Source organism: Lethenteron reissneri, chromosome 60 (genome assembly GCF_015708825.2).
Source record: "Lethenteron reissneri isolate LAM-NWPU_2019-01 chromosome 60, ASM1570882v1, whole genome shotgun sequence".
Taxonomy (NCBI): Eukaryota; Metazoa; Chordata; class Hyperoartia; order Petromyzontiformes; family Petromyzontidae; genus Lethenteron; species Lethenteron reissneri.
In genome coordinates, this window is record NC_083838.1 from 5,951,775 (window position 1) to 5,977,937 (window position 26,163).

The 26,163-nt window shown below is 58.4% G+C and overlaps 1 protein-coding gene across 1 annotated transcript in view; it reads left to right on the forward strand.

The window, feature by feature from the left end:
* The first annotated feature begins 1,203 nt into the window (after positions 1 to 1,203).
* The window catches only part of LOC133357859 (uncharacterized), a 43,210-nt gene continuing 18,250 nt past the window's right edge, over positions 1,204 to 26,163 (forward strand). Inside the window, 15 exon segments of the mRNA XM_061576001.1 lie at positions 1,204 to 1,647; positions 3,958 to 4,130; positions 4,946 to 5,033; positions 5,261 to 5,379; positions 6,947 to 7,056; positions 16,770 to 16,931; positions 19,440 to 19,675; positions 20,401 to 20,670; positions 21,377 to 21,467; positions 22,406 to 22,578; positions 23,232 to 23,314; positions 24,285 to 24,421; positions 24,789 to 24,877; positions 25,808 to 25,901; positions 25,904 to 25,950. Of these exon segments, the coding sequence (XP_061431985.1) occupies positions 1,339 to 1,647; positions 3,958 to 4,130; positions 4,946 to 5,033; positions 5,261 to 5,379; positions 6,947 to 7,056; positions 16,770 to 16,931; positions 19,440 to 19,675; positions 20,401 to 20,670; positions 21,377 to 21,467; positions 22,406 to 22,578; positions 23,232 to 23,314; positions 24,285 to 24,421; positions 24,789 to 24,877; positions 25,808 to 25,901; positions 25,904 to 25,950 (2,181 nt within the window). The 5' untranslated portion in view covers positions 1,204 to 1,338.

Below are 26,163 nucleotides of genomic sequence, written 5' to 3' on the forward strand. Positions count from 1 at the left end.
GAAGGGAAGTAATAAAATAATAAAAATAAAACATAATAAAATTATTCTCACGACGTGTCGGCCACAACGCTGAGGACGGCTGCTTGCGTTGTGGCCGAAACGTCGTGAGAATTATTTTATTATGTTTTATTATTTTATTACTTCCCTTCTACGTGACTTTACCGAAAGAACCAAGAAGAAAAAAACAACTGTCTATTTGTTTGTGTTTCTCTCCCTTGTGATGGCAAGGTCTGAATTGGTCTGTAATAAGGTAGGACACTGATAAGGGGTTGATGGGTATGTGCATATCAGGAGCTCACATTAAGGGACCCCCCCCCCCCCCCCATGTGACTCCTGGTGGGGGGTGGGGGCTCGGCCACGTGGCGCGCCCCCTGCCCCCGTCACGTGGTGCAGACGAGCGCCTAAGGCGGCCATGTTGGTAAGGGAAAACGACGGTGGTACAGTATTGTACTGTATAGGTTGGTTTAACTCTAATTAATTCACCCCGAACATGTTTTTTTGTTAGTTTTCACACTCGCATATTCATTTCTGAAAAATAATGTGTTTTTTTTAATCCTTTCTGGGAAAGAAAAAAAAAGTTGTGTTAAAGATGTTCAAACACCAAAAAGATACCTTTTGCAAGGAATCGTGTCTGTATTAACCACACGAACAGTACCTAATGGTGAACATGCAAACAAACACGCTCTGATAATAATGTTACGCGTTGGCTTTGAAACTAAATTGGCCTACACCAGAGGACAGTAGCAGCCTTTTTTATGGCCTAGTCTCACCAAGTGCCAGACCAGAGAAACACCGCCAAAAGGGGGACAACATTGTTGTCTACATCAACGTTAAAGACGACGTTTCGCTCAAACTTCTGTGAGCTTCGTCAGGAAAGTTCGAACTTTTAACTCGAAACTCGCCGCCGATGTCCCTACGTAAGATGGCTGCCGCCCTTTAACCCCCACCGATTCGATTTTCCGGCAACTTTCTCAGCGCGAAGTAAGAGGAATCGATTCCGTCAACTCGTTCTGAATCACCCCCGAGCACAGCAGCGGGCGACATAACCGCGCCGCGTGCGATAATCAGTGCAAATAAAAGCCCCGTTGCAATGCTCGCTCGCTTTTTATTTGTAATAATAGCGACGCGCGTGTCGAATTTGCAGTGGCGCGCAGGAATCGATTCTTTGCTGCCCGCGGAATCGTTATCGATTCTCCACCCACATGGCCGCCCCCACGTGCACCGTGCCACGGGTTTCGGGTCTCTCACTTTAGCCGAGGTGGTTGTGGCTGTTGTCGTTGTTGTTGTGGTTGTTGTTGTGGTTGTAGCCGTGGCTGACTGTGCTTGTTGTGGCCGTGGATGCGACTGCTTGTTAAGCTGCCGCTCGGCTGTGCGCGTAACGTGTTGTGGTGTGTAGCTGCCCCCCTGTGTGTGTCTGTAGCTGAGAGCGCCTGCAAGTCGGTGCAGCTGCGTGTGTTGTGGCTCGCCTCTTGCTACGCTTGCACCTCCCCACCCCCCCTACTGCTCGCTATGGGCAAGAGCCGGCAGCCGCGTCGCTTCAGGCGGCCTCACCACCCTCTCTGCGGCCCCGCGGGGCTGAGCACGGAGCCCGAGGCGGAGGAGGAGTGCGAGGAGGAAGCCTGCCCAGTCGAGACTCTGCTGGAGACGGTGAGGCCGGCGGCGCGGGGTGGAGGTGTGTGTGGGGCATGGTGGAGGGGTGTATATTCAGACCCTCATCTCCAAACCGGATCCTACAGCCACGATAGCCTTTAACGCAGACTGTCCCCAGACCTTGTGCCATGTTGTTTACCCCTATACACTACTTTACCCGGCCCCCTACTCGCTTGATCCTCACCCCGTGCCCCCCCCCCCCCGCGTGCGTGAGTGTATGCGTGTGAGTGTGTGAGTGTGCGTGTGTGTGCATGAGTATATGCGTGTGCGTGAGTGTATGCGTGTGAGTGTGTGTGCGTGAGTGTGTGTGCGTGAGTGTGTGTGCGTGAGTGTGTGTGCGTGAGTGTGTGTGCGTGAGTGTGTGTGCGTGAGTGTGTGTGCGTGAGTGTGTGTGCGTGAGTGTGTGTGCGTGAGTGTGTGTGCGTGAGTGTGTGTGCGTGAGTGTGTGTGCGTGAGTGTGTGCGTGAGTGTGTGTGCGTGAGTGTGTGTGCGTGAGTGTGTGTGCGTGAGTGTGTGTGCGTGAGTGTGTGTGCGTGAGTGTGTGTGCGTGAGTGTGTGTGCGTGAGTGTGTGTGCGTGAGTGTATGCGTGTGAGTGTGTGCGTGAGCGTGTGTGTGCGTGAGTGTATGCGTGTGTGTGTGTGAGTGTATGCGTGTATGCGTGTGAGTGTGCGTGTGTGTGCGTGTGAGTGCGTGAGCGTGAGTGTATGCGTGTGAGTGTGCGTGAGTGTATGCGTGTGTGTGTGTGAGTATATGCGTGTGTGTGTGTGAGTATATGCGTGTATGCGTGTGAGTGTGCGTGTGTGTGCGTGAGTGTATGCGTGTATGCGTGTGAGTGTGTGTGCGTGAGTGTATGCGTGTGTGAGTGTGTGTGTGTGTGTGAGTATATGCGTGTGTGTGTGTGAGTATATGCGTGTGTGAGTGTGAGTATATGCGTGTGTGAGTGTGAGTATATGCGTGTGTGAGTGTGAGTGTGCGTGTGTGTGCGTGAGTGTATGCGTGTGAGTGTGCGTGAGTGTATGCGTGTGTGTGTGTGAGTGTATGCGTGTGAGTGTGCGTGTGTGTGCGTGAGTGTATGCGTGTGAGTGTGTGTGCGTGAGTGTATGCGTGTGTGAGTGTGTGTGTGTGCGTGAGTGTATGCGTGGGAGTGTGTGAGTGTATGCGTGTGTGTGCGTGAGTGTATGCGTGTGAGTGTGCGTGTGTGTGCGTGAGTGTATGCGTGTATGCGTGTGAGTGTGTGTGCGTGAGTGTATGCGTGTGATTGTGTGAGTGTGTGTGTGCGTGAGTGTATGCGTGTGATTGTGTGAGTGTGTGTGTGCGTGAGTGTATGCGTGTATGCGTGTGAGTGTGCGTGTGTGTGCGTGAGTGTATGCGTGTATGCGTGTGAGTGTGTGAGTGTGTGTGCGTGAGTGTATGCGTGTGATTGTGTGAGTGTGTGTGTGCGTGAGTGTATGCGTGTATGCGTGTGAGTGTGCGTGTGTGTGCGTGAGTGTATGCGTGTATGCGTGTGAGTGTGTGTGTGAGTGTGTGTGCGTGAGTGTATGCGTGTGTGAGTGTGTGTGCGTGAGTGTATGCGTGTGAGTGTGTGAGTGTATGCGTGTGTGTGCGTGAGTGTATGCGTGTATGTGTGTGAGTGTGTGTGCGTGAGTGTATGCGTGTATGCGTGTGAGTGTGTGTGTGAGTGTGTGTGCGTGAGTGTATGCGTGTGTGAGTGTGTGTGCGTGAGTGTATGCGTGTGAGTGTGTGAGTGTATGCGTGTGTGTGCGTGAGTGTATGCGTGTATGTGTGTGAGTGTGTGTGCGTGAGTGTATGCGTGTATGCGTGTGAGTGTGTGAGTGTGTGTGCGTGAGTGTATGCGTGTGATTGTGTGAGTGTGCGTGTGTGTGCGTGTGAGTGTATGCGTGTGTGTGTGTGAGTGTATGCGTGTATGCGTGTGAGTGTGCGTGAGTGTGCGTGTATGCGTGTGAGTGTGCGTGAGTGTGCGTGTATGCGTGTGAGTGTGTGAGTGTGCGTGTGAGTGTGTGAGTGTATGCGTGTGTGTGTGTGTGCGCACAGCTGCGGTTGTGCGCTGCGCTTCAAACCCGGCGACCCGAGTTCAATTCCCGCTCACGGCCAACACCAGTGACGATTATATCTGAACGGGTCACGGGCCTCCGCTATGTCGACTCGGCCTAAAATGAGAACCTGGTGCCAACCGCAAACATCGCCACTGGGGAGACAAAGGCGGCCGGGCGTGGTGCCGGCCAACCCACCCCCTCGCGGAGTTGACGGTTAAACATGCTACGCGCGTGATCTTTGTCTTTGCACAGCTGCAGTCGGGCTCTGCGGACGCGCGTGAGTGCGCATGCGCCAGCCTCTCCCGCCTGGCCCTGGGCGCCCGCACGGTGCCCGCCCTGCTCGGCCGTGGCGCCGTGCGCCTCCTGGGGCCGCTGCTGCTCGACCCAGCGGCCTCCGTGCGCGAGACGGCGGCCGGAGCTCTCAGGTGATGGCGGCGGTGGTGGTGGTTGCAGCGGCGGCGGTGACGCTACCCCAATACGAACATCATCGTCACAATCATCGTCGCCATCATCGTCGCAATCATCGTCACAATCATCGTCGCCATCATCGTCACCATCATCGTCACCATCATCGTCGCCATCATCGTCGCCATCATCGTCGCAATCATCGTCACCATCATCGTCACCATCATCGTCGCAATCATCGTCACCATCATCGTCGCCATCATCGTCACCATCATCGTCGTCATCATCGTCGCCATCATCGTCGCCATCATCGTCGCCATCATCGTCACCATCATCGTCACCATCATCGTCACAATCATCGTCTTCATCATCGTCACAATCATTATCACCATCATCGTCTTCATCATCGTCACCATCATCGTCACAATCATTGTCACCATCATCATCTTCATCATCGTCGCCATCATCGTCACAATCATTATCACCATCATCGTCTTCATCATCGTCACCATCATCGTCACAATCATCGTCTTCATCATCGTCACCATCATCGTCACAATCATTATCACCATCATCGTCTTCATCATCGTCACCATCATCGTCACCATCATCGTCACAATCATCGTCATCGTTGTCTCTCTGTGCGGCACACCTCGAGTGCAGTAAGGATATCCAAGCTGTACCTCTACGTGGTACACGGCGGAACCCGGCACCGGCCGGCGAGTGGGCATTAGCCTGGCTGTAAAGGGGGCTATGCCTCCATCACGATTCCTCCATCACGATGCCGACCGCCGCTAATTTGACCCCTCTCTCTGCCGTTGCCTGCCGCGAGCAGGAACATGAGCGTGGCGGGCGGGCCGGACGCGTGCGAGGACATGGTCGCCAGCGACATCATGACGCCGCTCGTCGCGTTGCTCAGAGAGGCAAGGACCCGCGGCACCACCATCCGCTCCCCAGCCAATGCTGCGTGTGACCCTGCCGTGACTCCCGTGACCCTGCCGTGACCTTGCCGTGACCCCCGTGACCCTGCCGCGACCCCCGTGTCACTTCCGCGACCTCCGCTGCCGCTCCCGGTAATACGACCTCTGCCGGTGCGTTGTCGACCTGCGGTGATCACCTCCGGTGTTTTTGGTTCCCCGCCGGCGCGCAGTGCGCCGCCTTCCTGGACTCTGCCGGGGACGCGCAGCCCAAGGGGAGGGGTGGCGGCGGCGGCGGCGGTCTGCCCGGAGACGTCGCCGTGGAGGCCGTCCACCTCCTGCTCAACCTGTGGTGAGGGCCTGGGGCGTGTGTGGTGAGGGTGTGGTGAGGGTGTGGTGAGGGTGTGGTGAGGGTGTGGTGAGGTGTGGTGAGGGTGTGGTGTGTGTCGTGAGGGTGTGGTGCGTGCGGTGAGGGTGTGGTGAGGGTGTGGTGAGGGTGTGGTGCGGGTGTGGTGAGGGTGTTGTGAGAGTGTGGTGTGTGCGGTGAGGATGTGGCGAGGGCCCGGGGAGTGTGTGGTGAGGGTGTGGTGAGGGCCCGGGGCGTGTGTGGCGAGGGCCCGGGGAGTGTGTGGTGAGTGTGTGGTGAGGGTGTGGTGAGGGTGCGGTGAGGGTGTGGTGAGGGCCCGGGGCGTGTGTGGTGAGGGTGTGGTGAGGGTGTGGTGCATGCGGTGAGGGTGTGGTGTGTGTCGTGAGGGTGTGATGTGTGTCGTGGGGGTGTGGTGTGTATGGTGTGTGTCGTGAGGGTGTGGTGTGTATGGTGTGTGTGGTGAGGGTGTTGTGCGTGTGGTGAGGGTGTGTTGTGTGTCGTGAGGGTGTGGTGTGTATGGTGTGTGTGGTGAGGGTGTGGTGTGTATGGTGAGGGTGTGGTGAGGTTGTTGTGCGTGTGGTGAGGGTGTGTTGTGTGTCGTGAGGGTGTGGTGTGTATGGTGAGGGTGTGGTGCGTGCAGTGTGTGTGGTGAGGGTGTGGTGAGGGTGTGGTGCGTATGGTGAGGGTGTTGTGAGGGTGTGGTGCGTGTGGTGAGGGTGTGGTGCGTGTGGTGAGGGTGTGGTGCGTGTGGTGAGGGTGTGGTGTGTATGGTGAGGGTGTGGTGTGTGCGGTGTGTGTGGTGAGGGTGTGGTGTGTGTCGTGAGGGTGTGGTGTGTATGGTGAGGGTGTGGTGCGTGCGGTGTGTGTGGTGAGGGTGTGGTGTGTGTCGTGAGGGTGTGGTGTGTATGGTGAGGGTGTGGTGCGTGTGGTGTGTGTGGTGAGGGTGTGGTGTGTGCGGTGAGGGTGTGGTGTGTGCGGTGTGTGTGTACACTGTGTGTGTGTAGACTGTGTGTGTGTAGACTGTGTGTGTACACCATGTGTGTGTGTAGACTGTTTGTGTACACCGTGTGTGTGTGTGTAGACTGTGTGTGTACACCGTGTGTGTGTGTACATGGTGCGTGCAGTGTGTGTGTACACCGTGTGTGTGTGTGTACATGGTGCGTGCAGTGTGTGTGTACACCGTGTGTGTGTGTGTACACGGTGCGTGCAGTGTGTGTGTACACGGTACGTGTGTGTGTACACGGGACGTACAGTGTGTGTGTACGACGTGTGTGTGTGTTCACCATGTGTGTGTACGATGTGTGTGCATAGACTGTGTGTGTACACCGTGTGTGTGTGTACACCATGTGTGTGTACGACGTGTGTGTGTGTATGATGTGTGTGTGTAGACTGTGTGTGTACACCGTGTGTGTGTGTGTACACAGTGCGTGCAGTATGTGTGTACGACGTGTGTGTGTGTGTTTGTACAATGTGTGTGCGTAGACTGTGATGTACACCATGTGTGTGTGTACGACGTGTGTGTGTGTGTCCACGGTGCGTGCGCTGCGTGCAGCGAGAGCAGCGCTCGTGCCGTCTCCGTGTTCAACAAGGAGGCGCTGCTGCCGCCGCTGCTGCAGTTTGTGAGACGGCACCAGCAGCACCTGCCCCTCGCCATCGCTGCAGGTGCAGCCTTCACACATGCACACATACACACGCACACACATACACACGCACACACATACACACGCACACACATACACACGCACACACACACACACGCACACACACACGCACACACGCACACACTACAAACACACAGATCCCCCGTATTGCCTTTGACAGGCTGTTTGGGCATGTGTTGTTAGCGTGTAGCACCTATTGAAGGCTGGAACGGCACACGAAGGGGGGGGGGTGGGTGACCAGCAACCACGTCCGAGCGCCTTTGTCTCCCTAGTGGCGATGTTTACACATCGCACCAGGTACTCATTTGAAGCTGAGTCGACCTAGGGAAGGCCCAGGACCGGTTCAGATATTCATCGCTGGTGTTGTTGGTCCTGAGCGGGAATCGAACTCTGCTCGCCGGGTCCATAGCTTGGCTCGCTAATCGCTCCACTATTGCATTCACACGCACATACGTACACACACACACGTGCACACACACACACACGTGAAGTATGGGAATTGACGGCAGGAACTTCTTGACGGGAACACACTTTTATTAAATCTTTACGTATCAAAATACAACGTGTAGTCTCCTTTCTTCCGACTTCACACTCCACTACTCTCGTGTAAACTCTAGGCCTCTGGCTACACACGATACCCTTCACTCGTGTAGACCCTACGCCTCTGGCTACACAATACACTCGACTCGTGTAGACCCTATGTCCCTGGCTACACAATACACTCGACTCGTGTAGACCCTATGTCCCTGGCTACACAATACACTGCATTCGGCTCGTGTAGACCTTACGCCTCTGGCTACACACACTACACTCGCCTCTGGGTTACACAGAGTCCCGGTCCCGTTAGGACAGCGGGACTAGGTACCGCAGGGCCCTAGGTCTTCATCCCCGTCTTCATTCTTCGCTGGTTACACACTGCCCTCACGCCTGTGTGCATCCCCTTTTATAGCCCCTGCTCACGAGAGGCGGAGCTGATGCGTACTTCAACATGAGCATCGCTCCTTAATGAACCAATCACGACGCACTCTCTCTACGATCCGTTTTCCCCAGCGCGTGTTAACACTCCTCCACCAATCACACCGCGCTGCCACCCGATCACTCCCTCTCAGCACGTCACCCGTCCACAGCCAATCAGTACCCCGTAACCCACGACCCCGCGCTGACCCCTGATCCTCCACCGTCAGCGCACGTCACCACCTACACAGCCAATCATTACGCGCTGGCATACGATCTCTAATCCCAGCGCGTATCACCTCTACATCACCCCCTCCCACATAGCTTGCAGCCGGCCCGGCTGTTAACCAACAACACAACCTAACGTCAATGCAGTAACAAAGAAACTCCACCTCTCAGTGTGCCCCGTAACGCAACAACAACAACACAACACAACACTTAAATATGAAGCAATATACAGCCCGACGAACAACACAATAAAAGCGAACACCGGAAAACGAACACAATTAAAGCGAACACCGGAAACCGAACGCGCCAAGTGTCTCTGTGACTAAACGCAGTGCCGAGGCGCTCCGGCTGCCTCGACTCCTCACGTGGCAGGTCACACAAAGTAGCGCGACCTAGCGCGAGTCCGTCTGGCCGGTCCGTCGTATGGGACGGGACGTTGGCGACCGTCCGGTGGCTCCGGCTGCTCAAGATCCGGCCGCCGGTGGTCGGCAGCTGTCAGTTCCGAGACACCTGGGAGCGGATCAGGCGGAGACATGTGAGGAGCAGGCAAAGACAATTCCCCCTCAGGGTCGCTGGTCACGTCACATGCTCGGCCCTCATGACACAAGGGGAGGCCATACGGAGGCGAGAACGGTTTCAGTCGGGAGGGGTGGACGTACCAACGGCGTTTTCCCCATTTTATCTGAACGCACTGGGGGCGTGCAACCCGCACGACCTCCACGGGTCCCCGCCACGGCTTCAACAATTTAGGCGACGTAGCCAAAGGTGCCTGCGGGCAATGCAGCCAGGCCCTGTCACCTGGTTCCCAATTGTGCACGGACACCTTCCGTGCCCGCAACCGCTCGTTTGCAATTTGGCGAGCCCGTGAATTAAGCCGTGCGGCCTCCCTTGCCTCTGTCAGCTTATGAATATTAAATTTAATATGCTCTGCCAATTTCGAATTTGCTCGTGGTGCGGACAGACCCAGCTGCGTTTCCATGGGCGGGTCGGCTTCCCGACCGTACATCAGATAAAACGGGGAAAATCCCGTAGCTGCATGGGGGGCCATTCTATACGCGGTGAGGACCCCAGGGACCTGCAGGTCCCAATCAACATGCGCCTCACACACCTGCTGGCACAACATAGAAGTCAATGTCCTGTTAAGCCTCTCCACCATCCCGTCTGTCTGCGGGTGGTACGGGGAGGTACGCACCTTCTTGGTACCCAACAGGTCGCACACCTCTTGCAGTAATTTACTCGAAAAATTCTTCCCTTGGTCAGTCAGCAAGCGTTCGGGAGCCCCCTTGTCCAGGACGTAGCCCTGGACAAAGGCGTCCGTCACAGCCGCCGCCGACTGGTTGGCGAGTGGCCACGCCATAGGCCACCGGGTAAAATATTCGACCCCCACCAACAGGTACTTATTACCCCTAGGCGTGACCGGAAAAGGCCCCAGAATGTCGAGTGCAACGAGCTCGTTAGTGCGCGAGACCTGGATGGATTGCAGCGGTGGATTAGCTGGCACAGGCGGTGGTTTCCGTCTGGCGCACTCAACACAACCCTTCAGAATGTTCACCACGTCACCCCCCATTCCCGGCCAATAATAGTCACGCTGAAGCAGGGCAAGCGTTTTGTTAACTCCCAAATGCAAGAGGCGTTCGTGTGCGGCCAAGACAACCTTCCCCCTCACAGCAGCAGGCACCACAATCGCATGCCGCCGGGACAAACTGTCCCATCTCATCAATAGGCCTTGCTTAAGCTCGTAGGAGCCAGTTCGGTCGTGGTTACCTTCGGAACCCCCCGTCTTGCGGCGCAATGCCAGCAGGGAGCTGTCCGCCATTTGGAGACGGCCCCACTCAATCAATGACATTGAGAGCAGCGAGTCCTGACCCCCAGGGGTAGCGGGACCATCCCCAATTGGTGTGCTCGCGGCCGCAACCAACGCCTCCCTACCTTCCGTAACCGGCGGTTTACAGCGCGCCGATCCCGATAAGCACGCACATTTGTGACAAGGCAACAACCGCGACAGGGCATCGGCATTTGTGTGTCGCAAGCCTTTACGGTACGTAGTCGTGAACTGATAGTCCTGGAGGACTTCCAACCACCGCGACAATTGGCCCGAGGGCTGGGCGACCCGCAATGAATACTGGAGCGCCGCGTGGTCCGTCCGGACCGTGAAATGACGACCATAGAGATATGGCCTGAATTGTTGTACAAAAAAAACAATGGCAAGCAGTTCGCGACGGGTGACGCAGTAGCGCTGCTCTGCCGGCGATAACACCCTGCTACCATAGGCGACCACTCGTTCGACCCCTCCAACGACTTGGGACAGCACTCCCCCAATGCCCGTGTTGCTAGCGTCCGTGTCTAGCAAGAAGGGACTCGCGAAGTCCGGATAGCGCAAGGGTGGGGCCCTAACCAAGGCGTCCCGGAGGGAGCAGAATGCAGCCTCCTCCTCCGGTCCCCATCGGAACTTCACTCCCTTCGCCGTTAGAGCGTGCAAGGGTTTTGCAATGGTGGCAAAGTGCTCAACGAATCGGCGATAATACGAAGCAAAACCGATGAAACTGCGTACGTCTGACACTGACGTGGGCGTTGGCCACGAACTGACACAGTCCGTCTTCGCAGGATCGGTAGAAATCCCCGAAGAGTCGACAATGTGACCCAAGTACCTCACGGATTTACGAAAAAGGTGGCATTTGGCCGGTTTAAACTTTAATTTAGCCGATCGCATTCGCAAGAACACCCCCCTCAATCGCTGGAGGTGTTCTTCAAACGTTTTACCGAAAACAATGACATCGTCAAGGTAAATGAGGCACGTATCCCACTGCAAGCCCGACAAAACCAATTCCATAAGACGCTGAAACGTCGCCGGAGAGGAGTGAAGTCCCATGGGTAACCGGTTAAACTGAAACAGGCCCCCTGGAGTCCGAAATGCGGTCTTAGGCTTAGACTCTTCGTCGAGTGGCAACTGCCAGAATCCGGATAATAAATCAAGAGTCGAAAAGTATCGCGCACCAGACAATGCGTCGAGAGACTCGTCCATCCTGGGGAGCGGATACGCGTCGGCCACAGAGATCTTATTCAGGCGACGGAAATCGACGCAAAATCGCAGGGACCCGTCCTGCTTTTTAACGAGCACAATAGGCGCTCCCCAAGGACTGGAGGAAGGCGAAATAATGTCGGCTTCTAGCATATCGTTAACTGCCGACTGAACATGTTCCTTCTCAGCAGGACTCAGTCGGAAGGGATTTTGCCTGACCGGTGCCGCATCGCCCGTTTCAATGTGGTGGCGTAGCAGGTCCGTGCACCCAATGTCATACTTATGTTTACTGAAGACATCCGAAAATTCAATGAGCAACCCGCGCAGCGCACCCAACTGTACCGCTGATAAATCGTCAGAGTCCGCGCACAGCGAATCAACCCAATCGAGGTCCTCCTTCAATGTAACGTTTTTCGTGGGACTCGGATCCGCCTGCGCAACCAGCCTCTCCTCCGCAGGGACCCGCGCCGCGTGAGCTAGCACGGTGCCCTGCTGAATGACGGCCGGCCGCGCCCCAGCGTTTAAAACCATCACAAACGGATCCCTGTCAGCCCCCACCAAAGTGTGAGCCACCGACAAATCGAGACCTCCAACAGCCCTATTAGAAGGACCCAAAAGCATGCCCTGTTCCGAGGCCTCCTTCACCCATGGCTTCCGCAACCGGAGGGGAATTAACATTTGTGAACCCGGGGGCACGTGCACGGTCTGTGTCGCTAACGCCTGTATGGTAGCGCACGCCGTCCGAATTTCATTAGGGCTCGTCAAAAATGAAATACGGCGACCCGATGGTAGTTCAATGCAACGCTGATCAATGAGAATTTTGATGGGCATTTTTGCCAAAAAATCAGTGCCCAATAGACAAGGGACCGCCAGGGAGGACGAAACAAAAACGGGTCCCGACAATTTGATATCACCAATGCAAATGGATGCCCTAATCTGACCGATAATGCCCAACGATCCCCCGTTAGCGGCGTAAAATGGCACATCCACCGGAAGAAGCGGACGACATTGTACAGGGAGAATATTATAAATGAGATCCGATATAATAGTCGCCGATGCCCCCGTGTCCACCAACACCCTGACCTCGACCCCATCAATAGATCCGGTAACTACGGATGAACCCGCTGAGGCAGCCACTATTCTGTGCCCCAACTCCGACCATTTAATGTCTCCCCGGTCCCGGCCGAATCGCCCTCTCTGAACCGAATCCCCGAACTCTACTCGGCTCTCCCCCGCCGCAACGCGACGACCCATATGTGCCGAGTATGCGGGCCGAGCATGTGAGGTGCCGCGACTTGCCAGGGTTTGCAGGGACGACTTGGGGCCTTGGTCGTCGTCCAGCCGAGGTCCCATGGCGCGCTGACGTGGGGCGCGGCAACCGGAGGCCACGTGGCCCCGGAGGCCGCAGTTATAGCAGGTGATGACAGTCGTCGGAGATCTCGGTTGCTCCAGCTTGCGGGCCGCTCGCAGAGGCGAACGACCCCCCGATCTCCAGTCCCTCGGTCGTCCCGCGATGAACGCCTCCTCTCGTGGGCTGACGACTTGGGGCACGGTGACAACTGGGCCCGGAGTCGAGGCCACGGCAGCATTGCAGACGACTCCCTGTTTACGGTGAAGGACCTCGTGCGCTTGTATGCTTGTGGCGACCCGTAAGGATGAAATATCGGTCTCATCGGCCGTGTTGATGGGGACCCCCAGGTCCTGCGCCAACTTGAGCAGCTGCTCCAAAACCATGGCATCTTGGCCCTCCTCGTCCATACGAGGGAACGCGGCGTCGGCGAGAGCAAGCAACGCCGTGCGGTAGGCGAGCACGGTCTCCGTGTCCGCCTTCCGTCTTGCATAAAAATGATGGCGGCACGCGGAGGGAGGACCATAGACCTTGGCCATGAGAGCCAGCGCATCTTTGAGCGTGGAGCGGTCCGTCCTGCGTGCGGACGTGAAGGCCGCGAGCGCGTTGTCATCCAGCATGGCAGGCAGTGCCCGCAGTGCCGTAGCATCGGACCAGGCGGACATCTCCTGATGCGCCAAAAATCTGCGCTGAAATTGGCTCCAATCCCCGCCTTCCGCCTTGAAGGCTGACAACGTGGGAAGGCGCTGCTGAAAAATGAAGTCGTCCTCCTCCTCGTGCTTCCTCTCTGCCGCCCCGCCGGTGTGTAAGATGGCGGCCCCATCGGCGGGTATGTGATGGCGGTCCGCCGCGCGCGTTGGTGACGTCAGCGGGCGCGCATGGAGAACCGCTGCCACGTGGTGATGGCCGTTCCCGCCAAAAGTCGGTGCAGATGAAATGGCGGCCATCGGCAAATCGTTTTGGCGGGAATCTGCAGGGCGACCCTGCAGAACGTCGGCCGCCGTTCCCGCTCCTCCCGACGAGCTGATCTCCGCCAAGATGGACGCGGCGGGGAGCAGCAGTTCCGCCAGACGGGAGTGCGCTTCGCGAAGCACGGCGTCAGTCCCCCGTGGCTCGTCCGGCGCCGTCGGCGGATCCTGCCCCGTGGGCAACTCCTCTTCCTCACCCCCCGATGCCAGTTGACCCGCGTCGTCGAGGTTGTCCCCGTGGTCAATCCCGTGGGTCCGACGGTTCCTCCTTGTATCCATGCTTGGAAGACCGTTTCACTTCTGACGCCAGTTGAAGTATGGGAATTGACGGCAGGAACTTCTTGACGGGAACACACTTTTATTAAATCTTTACGTATCAAAATACAACGTGTAGTCTCCTTTCTTCCGACTTCACACTCCACTACTCTCGTGTAAACTCTAGGCCTCTGGCTACACACGATACCCTTCACTCGTGTAGACCCTACGCCTCTGGCTACACAATACACTCGACTCGTGTAGACCCTATGTCCCTGGCTACACAATACACTCGACTCGTGTAGACCCTATGTCCCTGGCTACACAATACACTGCATTCGGCTCGTGTAGACCTTACGCCTCTGGCTACACACACTACACTCGCCTCTGGGTTACACAGAGTCCCGGTCCCGTTAGGACAGCGGGACTAGGTACCGCAGGGCCCTAGGTCTTCATCCCCGTCTTCATTCTTCGCTGGTTACACACTGCCCTCACGCCTGTGTGCATCCCCTTTTATAGCCCCTGCTCACGAGAGGCGGAGCTGATGCGTACTTCAACATGAGCATCGCTCCTTAATGAACCAATCACGACGCACTCTCTCTACGATCCGTTTTCCCCAGCGCGTGTTAACACTCCTCCACCAATCACACCGCGCTGCCACCCGATCACTCCCTCTCAGCACGTCACCCGTCCACAGCCAATCAGTACCCCGTAACCCACGACCCCGCGCTGACCCCTGATCCTCCACCGTCAGCGCACGTCACCACCTACACAGCCAATCATTACGCGCTGGCATACGATCTCTAATCCCAGCGCGTATCACCTCTACACACGTACACACGTACACAGACACGCACGTACACACACACGTACACACACATACACACGTACACACACACACGTACACACACACACACACACGTACACACACACACACATCTCCATGTGGTGGGGATGGCACCATGTATTGGCACCATTAGCGCTTCGGCTGCAAACCGCAGAGCGTATAACTTCACACTGCGCCAAATATACACGAGTGGCTGTGTGGCTGGTGTGGTGGTTGGCTAAGTTGGTGGGTGTGTGAGTGGTTGGGTTGGTTGGTGGGTGGGTGGGTTGGTTTGTGGGTGGATGGATGGGTGAGTGGCTGGCTGTGTGAGTGGCTGGCTGGGTGAGTGCCTGGCTGGGTGAGTGGCTGGGTGGGTGAGTGGCTGGGTGGGTGAGTGGCTGGGTGGGTGAGTGGCTGGCTGGGTGAGGGGCTGGCTGGGTGAGGGGCTGGGTTGGTGGCTGAGTGGGTGAGTGGCTGGCTGGGTGAGTGGCTGGCTGTGTGAGTGGCTGGCTGGGTGAGTGCCTGGCTGGGTGAGTGGCTGGGTGGGTGAGTGGCTGGGTGAGTGGCTGGGTGGGTGAGTGGCTGGCTGGGTGAGGGGCTGGCTGGGTGAGGGGCTGGGTTGGTGGCTGAGTGGGTGAGTGGCTGGCTGGGTGAGTGGCTGGGTGAGTGGCTGGCTGGGTGAGTGGCTGGCTGGGTGAGTGGCTGGCTGGGTGAGTGGCTGGCTGGGTGAGTGGCTGGCTGGGTGAGTGGCTGGCTGGGTCAGCAATTCACCAACTCTCAGGCAAAACAATTGAATGGCCACATCACAACTGCGTCTCTAATATTTCGATTTAAAGCTTTCGTGACTGCAGGGATTCATCTTCTTGGTTCTTTCGGTAAAGTCACGTAGAAGGGAAGTAATAAAATAATACTTCCCTTCTACGTGACTTTACCGAAAGAACCAAGAAGATGCGTCTCTAATAGTTGCTTTTCACAGCCGCATGAAAGAAAGATTAGCAGCAGATGGCTCTGCCGCTAATGGCGCTGGGCGTTGACGGGGATCCAGTGGTAACGCGCTCGCCGCTTGTTGCAGAGGTCCGCGGTTCGAATGCGGCAGTCTGCCCTGGTTAATACTGCAAGCTTCACAGTGGATGTTCTAGATCCCTGTGACATCATTCGATAAGAGGAGGCCATCGTGGTGCAAATTTGGCATATTTGAAAAATAACACGGCAAAATTACTCAATTGGGAGTAGACATAGCAACATCGGTCCCCTGCTGTCAAACTACTGCGGGCAGTGTCTGTGAAACAGTGCTTTCCTTCTTGATGTGAGGAGCGGTGGTGTAGCGGTTAGCGCGCTGCTGCGCTATGAACCCGGCGATCCGGGTTCGATTCCCGCTCACGGCCAACACCAGTGACGATTATCTGAACCGGTCCTGGGCCACCCCTAGGTCGACTCGGCCTCAAATGAATACCTGGTGCGGTGTGTAAATATCGCCACTGGGGAGACAGGCGGTCGGGCGTGGAGCTGGCCACCCGCCCCCTCGTGTGCAGGTTCCGGCCTTCATAGGTGCTCGCTAACAGCACTTGCCCCTACAGTCTGTCAAGGCTATACGGGGAATCTTTGTCTTTATCCTTCTTGATAGCCTGGCATTGTAAGAATGATAGTGCCAATATCAAACATGCTCTGTTCATCATAATGATTATATTATTCTTCTTGGTTCTTTCGGTAAAGTCACGTAGAAGGGAAGTAATAAAATAATAAAAATAAAACATAATAAAATATTATTGTTATTTATCGATGGTGGTGGTGCTGATGATGGCGGTGGTGATGGTGGTGGTGCTGATGACGACGCTGGTGCTGATGACGACGCTGGTGCTGGTGATGGTGGTGGTGCTGATGGTGGTGGTGCTGATGACGACGGTGGTGCTGATGGTGGTGGTGGTGGTGCTGATGGTGGTGGTGCTGATGACGACGGTGCTGATGACGTCGGTGCTGATGGTGGTGGTGATGATGGTGCTGATGATGACGATGGTGCTGATGACGATGGTGCTGATGACGACGGTGGTGCTGATGACGACGGTGGTGCTGATGGCGCCCGGGAGTGACCGCCCTTTCCCCGCCGCCCGCCCCGCAGCTCAGTGCCTGCAGACGGTGGCGGAGGACAACGTGGAGCTGGCGGGCAGCCTCACGGCGCCGGCGCTCGCGGCGCTGGAGCCGGCGCTGCTGCTGCCTCCCGCTGGCGCGGACAACGGCAGCGCCGGCGCCCAGCGGAGCCTGCTGCGCACACTCGTAGCCGGTGACTGCGCACGCCCTGCACACTCACGCTGCACACGCCGCGTACACGCCGTGTACACGCTCCCCGCATTCACTCCCTGCACCCACACCCTGCGTGACCCCAACCCCTGCACCCTCACACTGCACACGCCGCGTACATGCTCCCCGCATTCACACCCTGCGTGACCCCAACCCCTGCACACGCACACACCAGGTACACGCTCCCTGCACTCCCTGCACACTCACACTCTGCACACCCTACACACCCACTCCCTACACACCCACACCCTGCACACCCACTCCCTACACACCCACACCCTGCACACCCACTCCCTACACACCCACACCCTGCACACCCACTCCCTACACACTCACACCCTGCACACCCACTCCCTACACACTCACACCCTACACACCCACTCCCTACACACCCACACCCTGCACACCCACTCCCTACACACCCACACCCTACACACCCACTCCCTACACACCCACACCCTACACACCCACTCCCTGCACACCCACTCCCTACACACCCACTCCCTACACACCCACTCCCTACACACCCACACCCTACACACCCACTCCCTGCACACCCACTCCCTACACACCCACTCCCTACACACCCACTCCCTACACACCCACTCCCTACACACCCACTCCCTACACACCCACTCCCTGCACACCCACTCCCTACACACCCACTCCCTACACACCCACTCCCTGCACACCCACTCCCTGCACACCCACTCCCTGCACACTCACACTCTGCACACCCTACACACCCACACCCTACACACCCACTCCCTACACACCCACTCCCTACACACCCACACCCTACACACCCACACCCTACACACCCACTCCCTACACACCCACACCCTACACACCCACTCCCTACACACCCACACCCTACACACCCACTCCCTGCACACCCTACACACCCACACCCTACACACCCACTCCCTACACACCCACTCCCTACACACCCACTCCCTACACACCCACTCCCTACACACCCACTCCCTGCACACCCACTCCCTACACACCCACTCCCTACACACCCACTCCCTGCACACTCACACTCTGCACACCCTACACACCCACACCCTACACACCCACACCCTACACACCCACACCCTACACACCCACTCCCTACACACCCACACCCTACACACCCACTCCCTACACACCCACACCCTACACACCCACTCCCTGCACACCCTACACACCCACACCCTACACACCCACTCCCTACACACCCACTCCCTACACACCCACTCCCTACACACCCACTTCCTACACACCCACTCCCTGCACACCCACTCCCTACACACCCACTCCCTACACACCCACTCCCTGCACACTCACACTCTGCACACCCTACACACCCACCCCCTACACACTCACTCCCTACACACCCACTCCCTACACACCCACTCCCTACACACCCACTCCCTACACACCCACACCCTACACACCCACTCCCTACACACCCACACCCTACACACCCACTCCCTGCACACCCTACACACCCACACCCTACACACCCACTCCCTACACACCCACACCCTACACACCCACTCCCTACACACCCACACCCTACACACCCACTCCCTACACACCCACTCCCTGCACACCCTGCACACCCACTCCCTACACACCCACTCCCTACACACCCACTCCCTACACACCCACTCCCTACACACCCACTCCCTGCACACCCTACACACCCACACCCTACACACCCACTCCCTACACACCCACACCCTACACACCCACACCCTACACACCCACACCCTGCACACCCACACCCTGCACACACACTCCCTACACACCCACTCCCTACACACCCACTCCCTACACACTCACACCCTGCACACCCACTCCCTACACACCCACTCCCTACACACCCACTCCCTACACACCCACACCCTACACACTCACACCCTGCACACTCACTCCCTACACACCTACACCCTGCACAATCACACGCTGCACACCCACTCCCTACACACCCACTCCCTACACACCCACTCCCTACACACCCACACCCTACACACTCACACCCTGCACACCCACTCCCTACACACCCACACCCTACACACTCACACCCTGCACACCCACTCCCTACACACCCACTCTCTACACACTCACACCCTGCACACTCACACGCTGCACACCCACACCCTGCACTCCCTACACACCTACACCCTGCACTCCCTACACACCCACTCCCTGCACACCCTACACACCTACACCCTGCACACCCACTCCCTACACACCCACTCCCTACACACTCACACCCTGCACACCCACTCCCTACACACCCACTCCCTACACACCCACTCCCTACACACCCACTCCCTGCACACCCACTCCCTACACACCCACTCCCTACACACTCACACTCTTCACACCCACTCCCTGCACAGCCACTCCCTTCATAGGTGCTCGCTTACAGCACTTGCCCCGACAGTGTGTTAAAGGCTACACGGGGGATCTTTGTCTCTGTGCGCGCGTGACGCAGGCTTCCTGTGGAACGTGAAGAGCGCCATCCCCGGCGCCAGCCTGGCCCAGGCGCTGAGCGCCGTCGTGAGTGCGCTGAGCGACGCGCTGGCCTTGGACGCGCGGCCCGCGCTCGCCGCCCTGGAGGCCCCGCCGGCCCCGCCGGGCCCCGAAGCGTCCGGCGCCGGCGAGCGTCGGCATAAAGGCCGGGCGAACGGAGTCGGCGGCGGCGGTGGTGGTGCCGTCCCTCGCAACCCAGTGAGTGGCGTGACCCGCGACCCGCGATCGCCCCCGCCCCCCCACCCCGTTCACTCCCGCGAGAGCTGCGGAGTTGACGATTGAACGTGACTCGACTCTTGCCCCTGAATCGCGACGGGTCATCGTGTCGCGGCGGGAGGTGGAGAATGGAAATGTGCCGAGCGCAGCGGCCAGCGCCGGTGAGAGCTGCGTCGCGCTACGAACCCGGCGACCCGAGTTGGATTGCCGCTCACGGCGTACCGACACCGGTGACGATGATCTGAAACCGGTCCTGGGCCTCGCCTAGGTCGACTCCGCCTCAAATGAGTACCCGGTGTAGCTGTGCAAACGTCGGCATCGAGCAGACAAAGCCGGCCCGGCGTGGTGCTGGCCTCCCACTCCCTCGCGTGCCGTGCCGGCCTTCGTAGGTGCTCGCTCAGGGCACTTGTCCCAAAAGTTTGTTCAGGCTACGCGGGGAATCTTTGTCCTCTTTGTGGTTGAGTGTGCTCTGCGTGTGTCTCTGTGTCTCTGCGTGTGTCTCTGTGTAAGCTGCAGCGCATCCAGTGTTGTGCTCTCGCCTGCCTGTGCGTGTCTCTGTCCTTGTGTCTGCACATGTCCCTGTGTCTCCACTGTGTCTCTGTGTCTCCACTGTGTCTCTGCGTCTCCACTGCGCCTGCGTGTGCGTCTTTGCGAGTGAGAGTGGAGCTGCTGAGAGCCGCGGGTCTCCTGACTGCCATATTCGACAGGCACCGGCGCAAGCGAAGAGACACTCGAAGAGGAAGAATTGCGGCGAGGTGGTGGACCAGGCCAACGAGGAGAACAAAGGTGGCGAGGGGAAGGCCGGTGGAGGTGGTGGTGGTGGAGGTGGCGGTGGTGAAGAGGAGCAGAAGGAGGAGAACGGCGGTGGTGAGGAGGACGAGGAGGAGGATGAGGCTGACATGGAGGCTGAGCCAAGCGTTGCCACGGGGGACGCAAGGCCTCCGAGCAGCGGCGATGACCTCTCCGACCTCTTGCCGGTGCCTCCCTCGCGCCGCGTCCTCACCTTCGCCGCGTTCCTGATCGGTTTGGCAAATAATGAGTCCGATTGCGACGTGGCCCGTCATGTGATTTAGAGCCTGCCAGGCCCCACGGTGACTCGGTGGCCTCACCCGGGCCCTGCCAGTCTCGGGATGGTGGTGATGTTTCTCAGCCTCGTGGCCGGCGTCAATAGATCTCGTCACACGCGCTCGCAACGTTCGGTGCACCGCACCCGTTTCTCGAAGACTCGGTACGGGGGAGAGAAGTGCGTCCGATGACACGGGGAATATATTCGCCCCCCAAATAGCCTTGGGAGTCTCAACTTGGCCATGATAGGTCCTGCACGATCGGGTCGCTTCAATTGATGGTGTCCGTGACTATGCGTGTGTGTGCGTCTCTGCGTGTGTGTGCGTGCGTCTCTGTGTGTGCGCTCGTCTCTGCGCGTGTGTGCGTCTCTTGTGTGTGTGCGGTTTCTGCGTGCGTGTACGTGTGCGTCTCTGTGTGCGTGTCCGCGTCTCTGTGTGCGCGTGCGTCCCTGCGCACGTGTGCGTGTCTGCGTGTGTGTGTGTGTGCGTCTCTGCGTGTGTGTCTGCGTGTGTGTGTGCGTCTCTGCGTGTGTGTGTGTCTCTGTGTGTGTGTGTCCCTGCGCACGTGTGCGTGTCTGCGCACGTGTGCGTGTCTGCGTGCGTGCGTCTGTGCGAGCAGCCGAGCGAGGCGGCGCTGGTGGAGGTCATGGCGCTGTTGTCGGCACAGCAGACTGCGCTGGAAATCCTCGTCAACATGTGCTGCAGCGATGGTGCGCGGCCTGCGGGGGGTGCGGGGGGGGGGGGTGGTGGGGGCTTGTGGCGTCATGTCACGAGACACAGCGCCCGTTCAGAAACCTTGCAGTGTTGTGCTGCATGATCTCCGCAGCTAGAGAACAGGCCGTGCAAGTTGATATCACAGCTACCTCTGGGACCTCTTGATCCGCTCGCTCGGTAGACGCCGCGTTTCTCCGCAAACCCTGCTGTGTTGGGAGGCGTCCCGCACCTGCCGGTCCATCCCAAAACAAACATTTTGGCAATGTAATTGTTTTTTGAGTCCATCAACTCCCCCACGACACGTTCGAGAAGCCGGATTAGCCACGGGCAGCGGGCTGAAACCCGGATTCGAACCCAGGCTCTCAGTGGTGCCGGCTCGGCAACTCGTGAGCGCCGGCTCCGCGCCGGCCGCCGCACCAGAGGTCGCAAACGGGTTTTGATTCCTTACCCGTACCCGGCCGCACCAGGGTCGCAAACAGGTATCCGTATCCTACCCGTACCCGATACCCGTACCCGGCCAGGTATCGGATAGGGTACGGGTACGGGTACCCGATTGCGACCTCTGGGATGAAGCCATGTTGCAGGCGCGGGTGGGTTGATTCTAGGAACTTGAATTGTGAGAAGAGACAAGACGTTGGGAAATGAGTGACAAACGGTGACTCACCAGTGACTCACGGCCTACCCGTACCCGGCCGCACCAGGGTCGCAAACGGGTACCCGTACCCGGCCGGGTACGGGTAGCCGGGTATCGGGTAGGGTACGGGTATCAGGTAGGGTACGGGTATCGGGTAGGGTACGGGTATTGGGTACCCGGTTGCGACCTTTTGCCGCCCGCATCGGCGCCGGCGCCGGCGTGCCGAGCGGGGCGCGGTGGAGGGGACGCCGCGTTCGCTGCTGCGCCTCTCCATCCGCTGTGTGTGTCTCGCGATACCAGACGGGCCGGACGACGACGAGGAGGAGGAGTGGGAGGAGGTGGGCAGCAACGACGGCAGCGAGGAAGCGGCGGCGTGCGGGGACGGCGAGGAGGAGGAGGAGGCGCTACTCTCGCCGCTCTGCCTCTCCGCCGAGGTCCACGGCGCGCTGCTGAGGCACGGCATCGTGGGCCAGGTACGGCGCTCGCCCATCGCGGGGGGCTGGTCCCGGCGGGGGGGGAGGGGGGGCTTCTGGGACTCGATGCCGTATCGGGTGTGTGGGCACGTGTGTGGGCACGTGTGTGGGCACGTGTGTCTGCCTGTGTTTCTGCCTGTGTGTGCGCGTGTGTGGGCACGTGTGTGGGCTTGTGTGTTTGCTTGTGTGTGCGCGTGTGTGGGCGCGTGTGTGGGCTTGTGTGTCTGCCTGTGTGGGCATGTGTGTGTGCTTGTGTGTCTTCTTGTGTGTGCGTGTGTGTGGGCTTGTGTGCGGGCCTGTGTGTGCAGGGAGCGGTAGTGCAGCGGGTAGCGTGCTCCCCTTCAAACCCAGCCACCCGAGTTCGATTCCCGCTCATGGCCAGTGCCAGTGACTATTATTGGCCTCAAATGAGTACCCGGTGCGGTGTGTAAACAGCCCCACTGGGGAGACAAAGGCGGACGGGCGTGGTGTTGGCCACCCACCCCCTCGTGTTCTTTGCCGGCCTTGATAGGTGATCACGAACAGCACTTGCCCCACCAGTCTGTTCAGTCTATACGGGGAATCTTTGTCTTGTTTTGTTTGTGGTGCGTGTGAACGTGGTTGTACATGTGTACGTGTGTGCGTGTGCGTGCGTGTGCGTGACAACTGCACAGGTGATAGAGAAGAGCGCGTTTCCAGAGGAGAGCGGCGTCGGCGTCTGCCTCAAGAACCCGGAGTGGAAGCCGCTCCTCACCAGGTGAGCGTCTGTGCCTCCATCACCATCCGGCAGTGAAGCTGCGATACATGGGGATGTATGGCCGTGGTGCTGGCCACCCACCCCCTCGTGTGCATTGCCGGCCTCGCTAACGGCACTTGCCCCAACAGTCTGTTGCAGGCTATACGGGGGATCTTCGCCTTTGTGTATGGGGAGCTGTAATATGGTGGTTAGCGGGCTGCGCTACAGAATCGTCAGAATCAGAATCCTATTTAGACTGGAGCAGATATCCAGAAGGCACAGGTCAGAAAATGACAACAATACCAACGGACCCGAGTTCGATTCCCGCTCACGGCCAACACCAGTGGCGATTATCTGAACCGGTCCTGAGCCTCCCCCAGGTCCGGGTGTGGTGTGTAAACATCACCACTGGGAAAACTCCACGTGTCCCCGTGTCTCCACGTGTCTCTGTGTGTGCAGGCCGCAGTGCATCCAGTGTCATGCTCTCAGCTGCCTGTGTGTGCCTATGTCCCCGTGTCTCCACGTGTCCCCGTGTCTCCACGTGTCTCCACGTGTCCCTGTGTCTCTGTGTGTGCAGACTGCAGTGCATCCAGTCTCATGTTCTCAGCTGCCTGTGTGTGCCTATGTCCCCGTGTGTCCACGTGTTCCCGTGTCTCCACGTGTTCGTGTGTCTCTGTGTGTGCAGGCTGCAGTGCATCCAGTCTCGTGCTCTCAGCTGCCTGTGTGTGCCTATGTCCCCGTGTCTCCACGTGTCCTCGTGTCTCCACGTGTCCCCGTGTCTCCACGTGTCCCCGTGTCTCCACGTGTCCCTGTGTCTCTGTGTGTGCAGGCTGCAGTGCATCCAGTCTCGTGCTCTCAGCTGCCTGTGTGTGCCTATGTCCCCGTGTCTCCACGTGTCCCCGTGTCTCCACGTGTCCCCGTGTCTCCACGTGTCTCCGTGTCTCCACGTGTCTCCGTGTCTCCACGTGTCCGTGTGTCTCTGTGTGTGCAGGCTGCAGTGCATCCAGTGTCGGGCCCTCACCTGCCTGCAGAACATGCTGGGCTCGCTGGACGAGGAGGCGCTGGGGGGGCCGCTTGCACTGCAGGAGCTGGCGCGCCACCTCGCGTCGCTCCTCTTCAGCGCGAGCGGTGAGGCCTAGGGGGCCCTGGGGGGGTGGGGAGGGCGGGGGGGGGGGGGGGCTGGCCGCTGTGGGTACGGGCAGCGTCGCGCGTGTGTCTGCGCGTGCCTGTTTGTTTGCTTGTCTTTGTGTGCGTACGTGCCAGTGCGTGCGTATGTCTGCCATTGAGACGAGCGGCGGTGCAGTGGTTAGCGCGCCGCGCTGCGAGCTTGGCGAGGAAAAAAAAAACGAGTACCCGGTGCAGTGTGTAAAAATCAGTCGTGGTGGCCACCCCCTCGTGTTGCCTTGCCGGCCTTCAAAGGTGCTCCGCTTAACAGCACTTGCCCCAACAGTCCGTTGAAGGCCGCACGGTGAACCTTTGTCTCTGCGACCTGCAGATCTGGCCAAGGCCACGGAGTTTTTGGAGGCGGCCACTGGAGCGGTGAGGGCGCTGCTCCACGTCATGGCCTCCAAGGACATCCCCCAGGTGAGGTGGGGTGGGTGGTGTTGGGTGGGGGGGTTCATAATGGCCGCGTCGGAGGAGCCTGGGTTCGAGTCCAGGCCTCGCCGGTCCCGGCCGTGACTGAAACCGGATTTTCAAGTGGCAGTCGGCCGACGGGTTTCGTCCGAGGTAACTGCGCGATTAATGAAAAATAAACCCTCCGTGTTAACTTTGGTCGTTTGTGCCTACTAGGGGCCAACCATTATTCTAGGTGTCGGGCGGTGGTGGCGGCAATGTTTAATGGCCACATTTTGTTTTTTCGCGATCTGTTGGTCGTGAAAGGCCTAGATGGAGATATTAAATGTATCAATTATAAAATAAAAATACAACAAAATGTCACTTGCCTGAGAATGACGGTGGGTGGTGGTGGTTGCTTGTGATGGTAGTGGGATGGGAGTGAGTGGTGGCGGAGGGGCGATGGGTGGAGTTAGTGGAGGGGGGGTGTGGGGTTGAAGGCGTAGGGTCTGCACAAAGAACTGAGATGAGGGCTACGCCGCCGTGTACCGTGTCGTTCCGCGCGTGTACCCACAACTCCCGTACCGCTCTGCCGCGCAGCTCAGGAAAGTAGTTCATCGTTGCCGTCGACCGCTCGGAAAACGCGTTACGACGGCGTGCGTTACGCGTCATGGCGGTGAGCGTTACGCGTTATGGCGGTGAGCGTTACGCGTTGTACGAAAAGTGTTTCCTCGGAGAAGAATCGCGTCATAGCGAATACGCGTCGCGTGAACGCGCGTTTAGCGAGGACTTGACTGTAGTACCTGGTGTGGTGTGTCAACATCAGCACTGGGCAGCCGGGCGTGGCGCCGGCCGCATCGCCCCCTCGCGTGCCGTTGTGGCCTTCGCAGGTGCTGCTCGCGAACGGCACTTGCCCCAACGGCCTGTTAAAGGCTACACGGGGGATCTTTGTCTTTGCAGTGCATGTCGGTGCAGCAGCTGCTGGCGCTGTGCGAGGCGTGCGTGCGGTGCGAGCACGAGGGCGTGCGCCTCAACACGGTCGGCATCCTCGGGGTGGTGGGAGAGAGCTGTCCCGGCAGAGAGGCACCGCCACCACGCTGCAGGCACGGCACTCCACACCGCCAGCACAACAACACACACAATACACTGCACACACCACACACCACCACCCAACACACACAATACATACACTCCACCACACCACCACCACCACCCTACACTCCACCACACCACCACCACCCCAACACCACACACAATACACTCCACCCCACCACCACAACACACAATACACTCCACACCACCACCACCACACAACA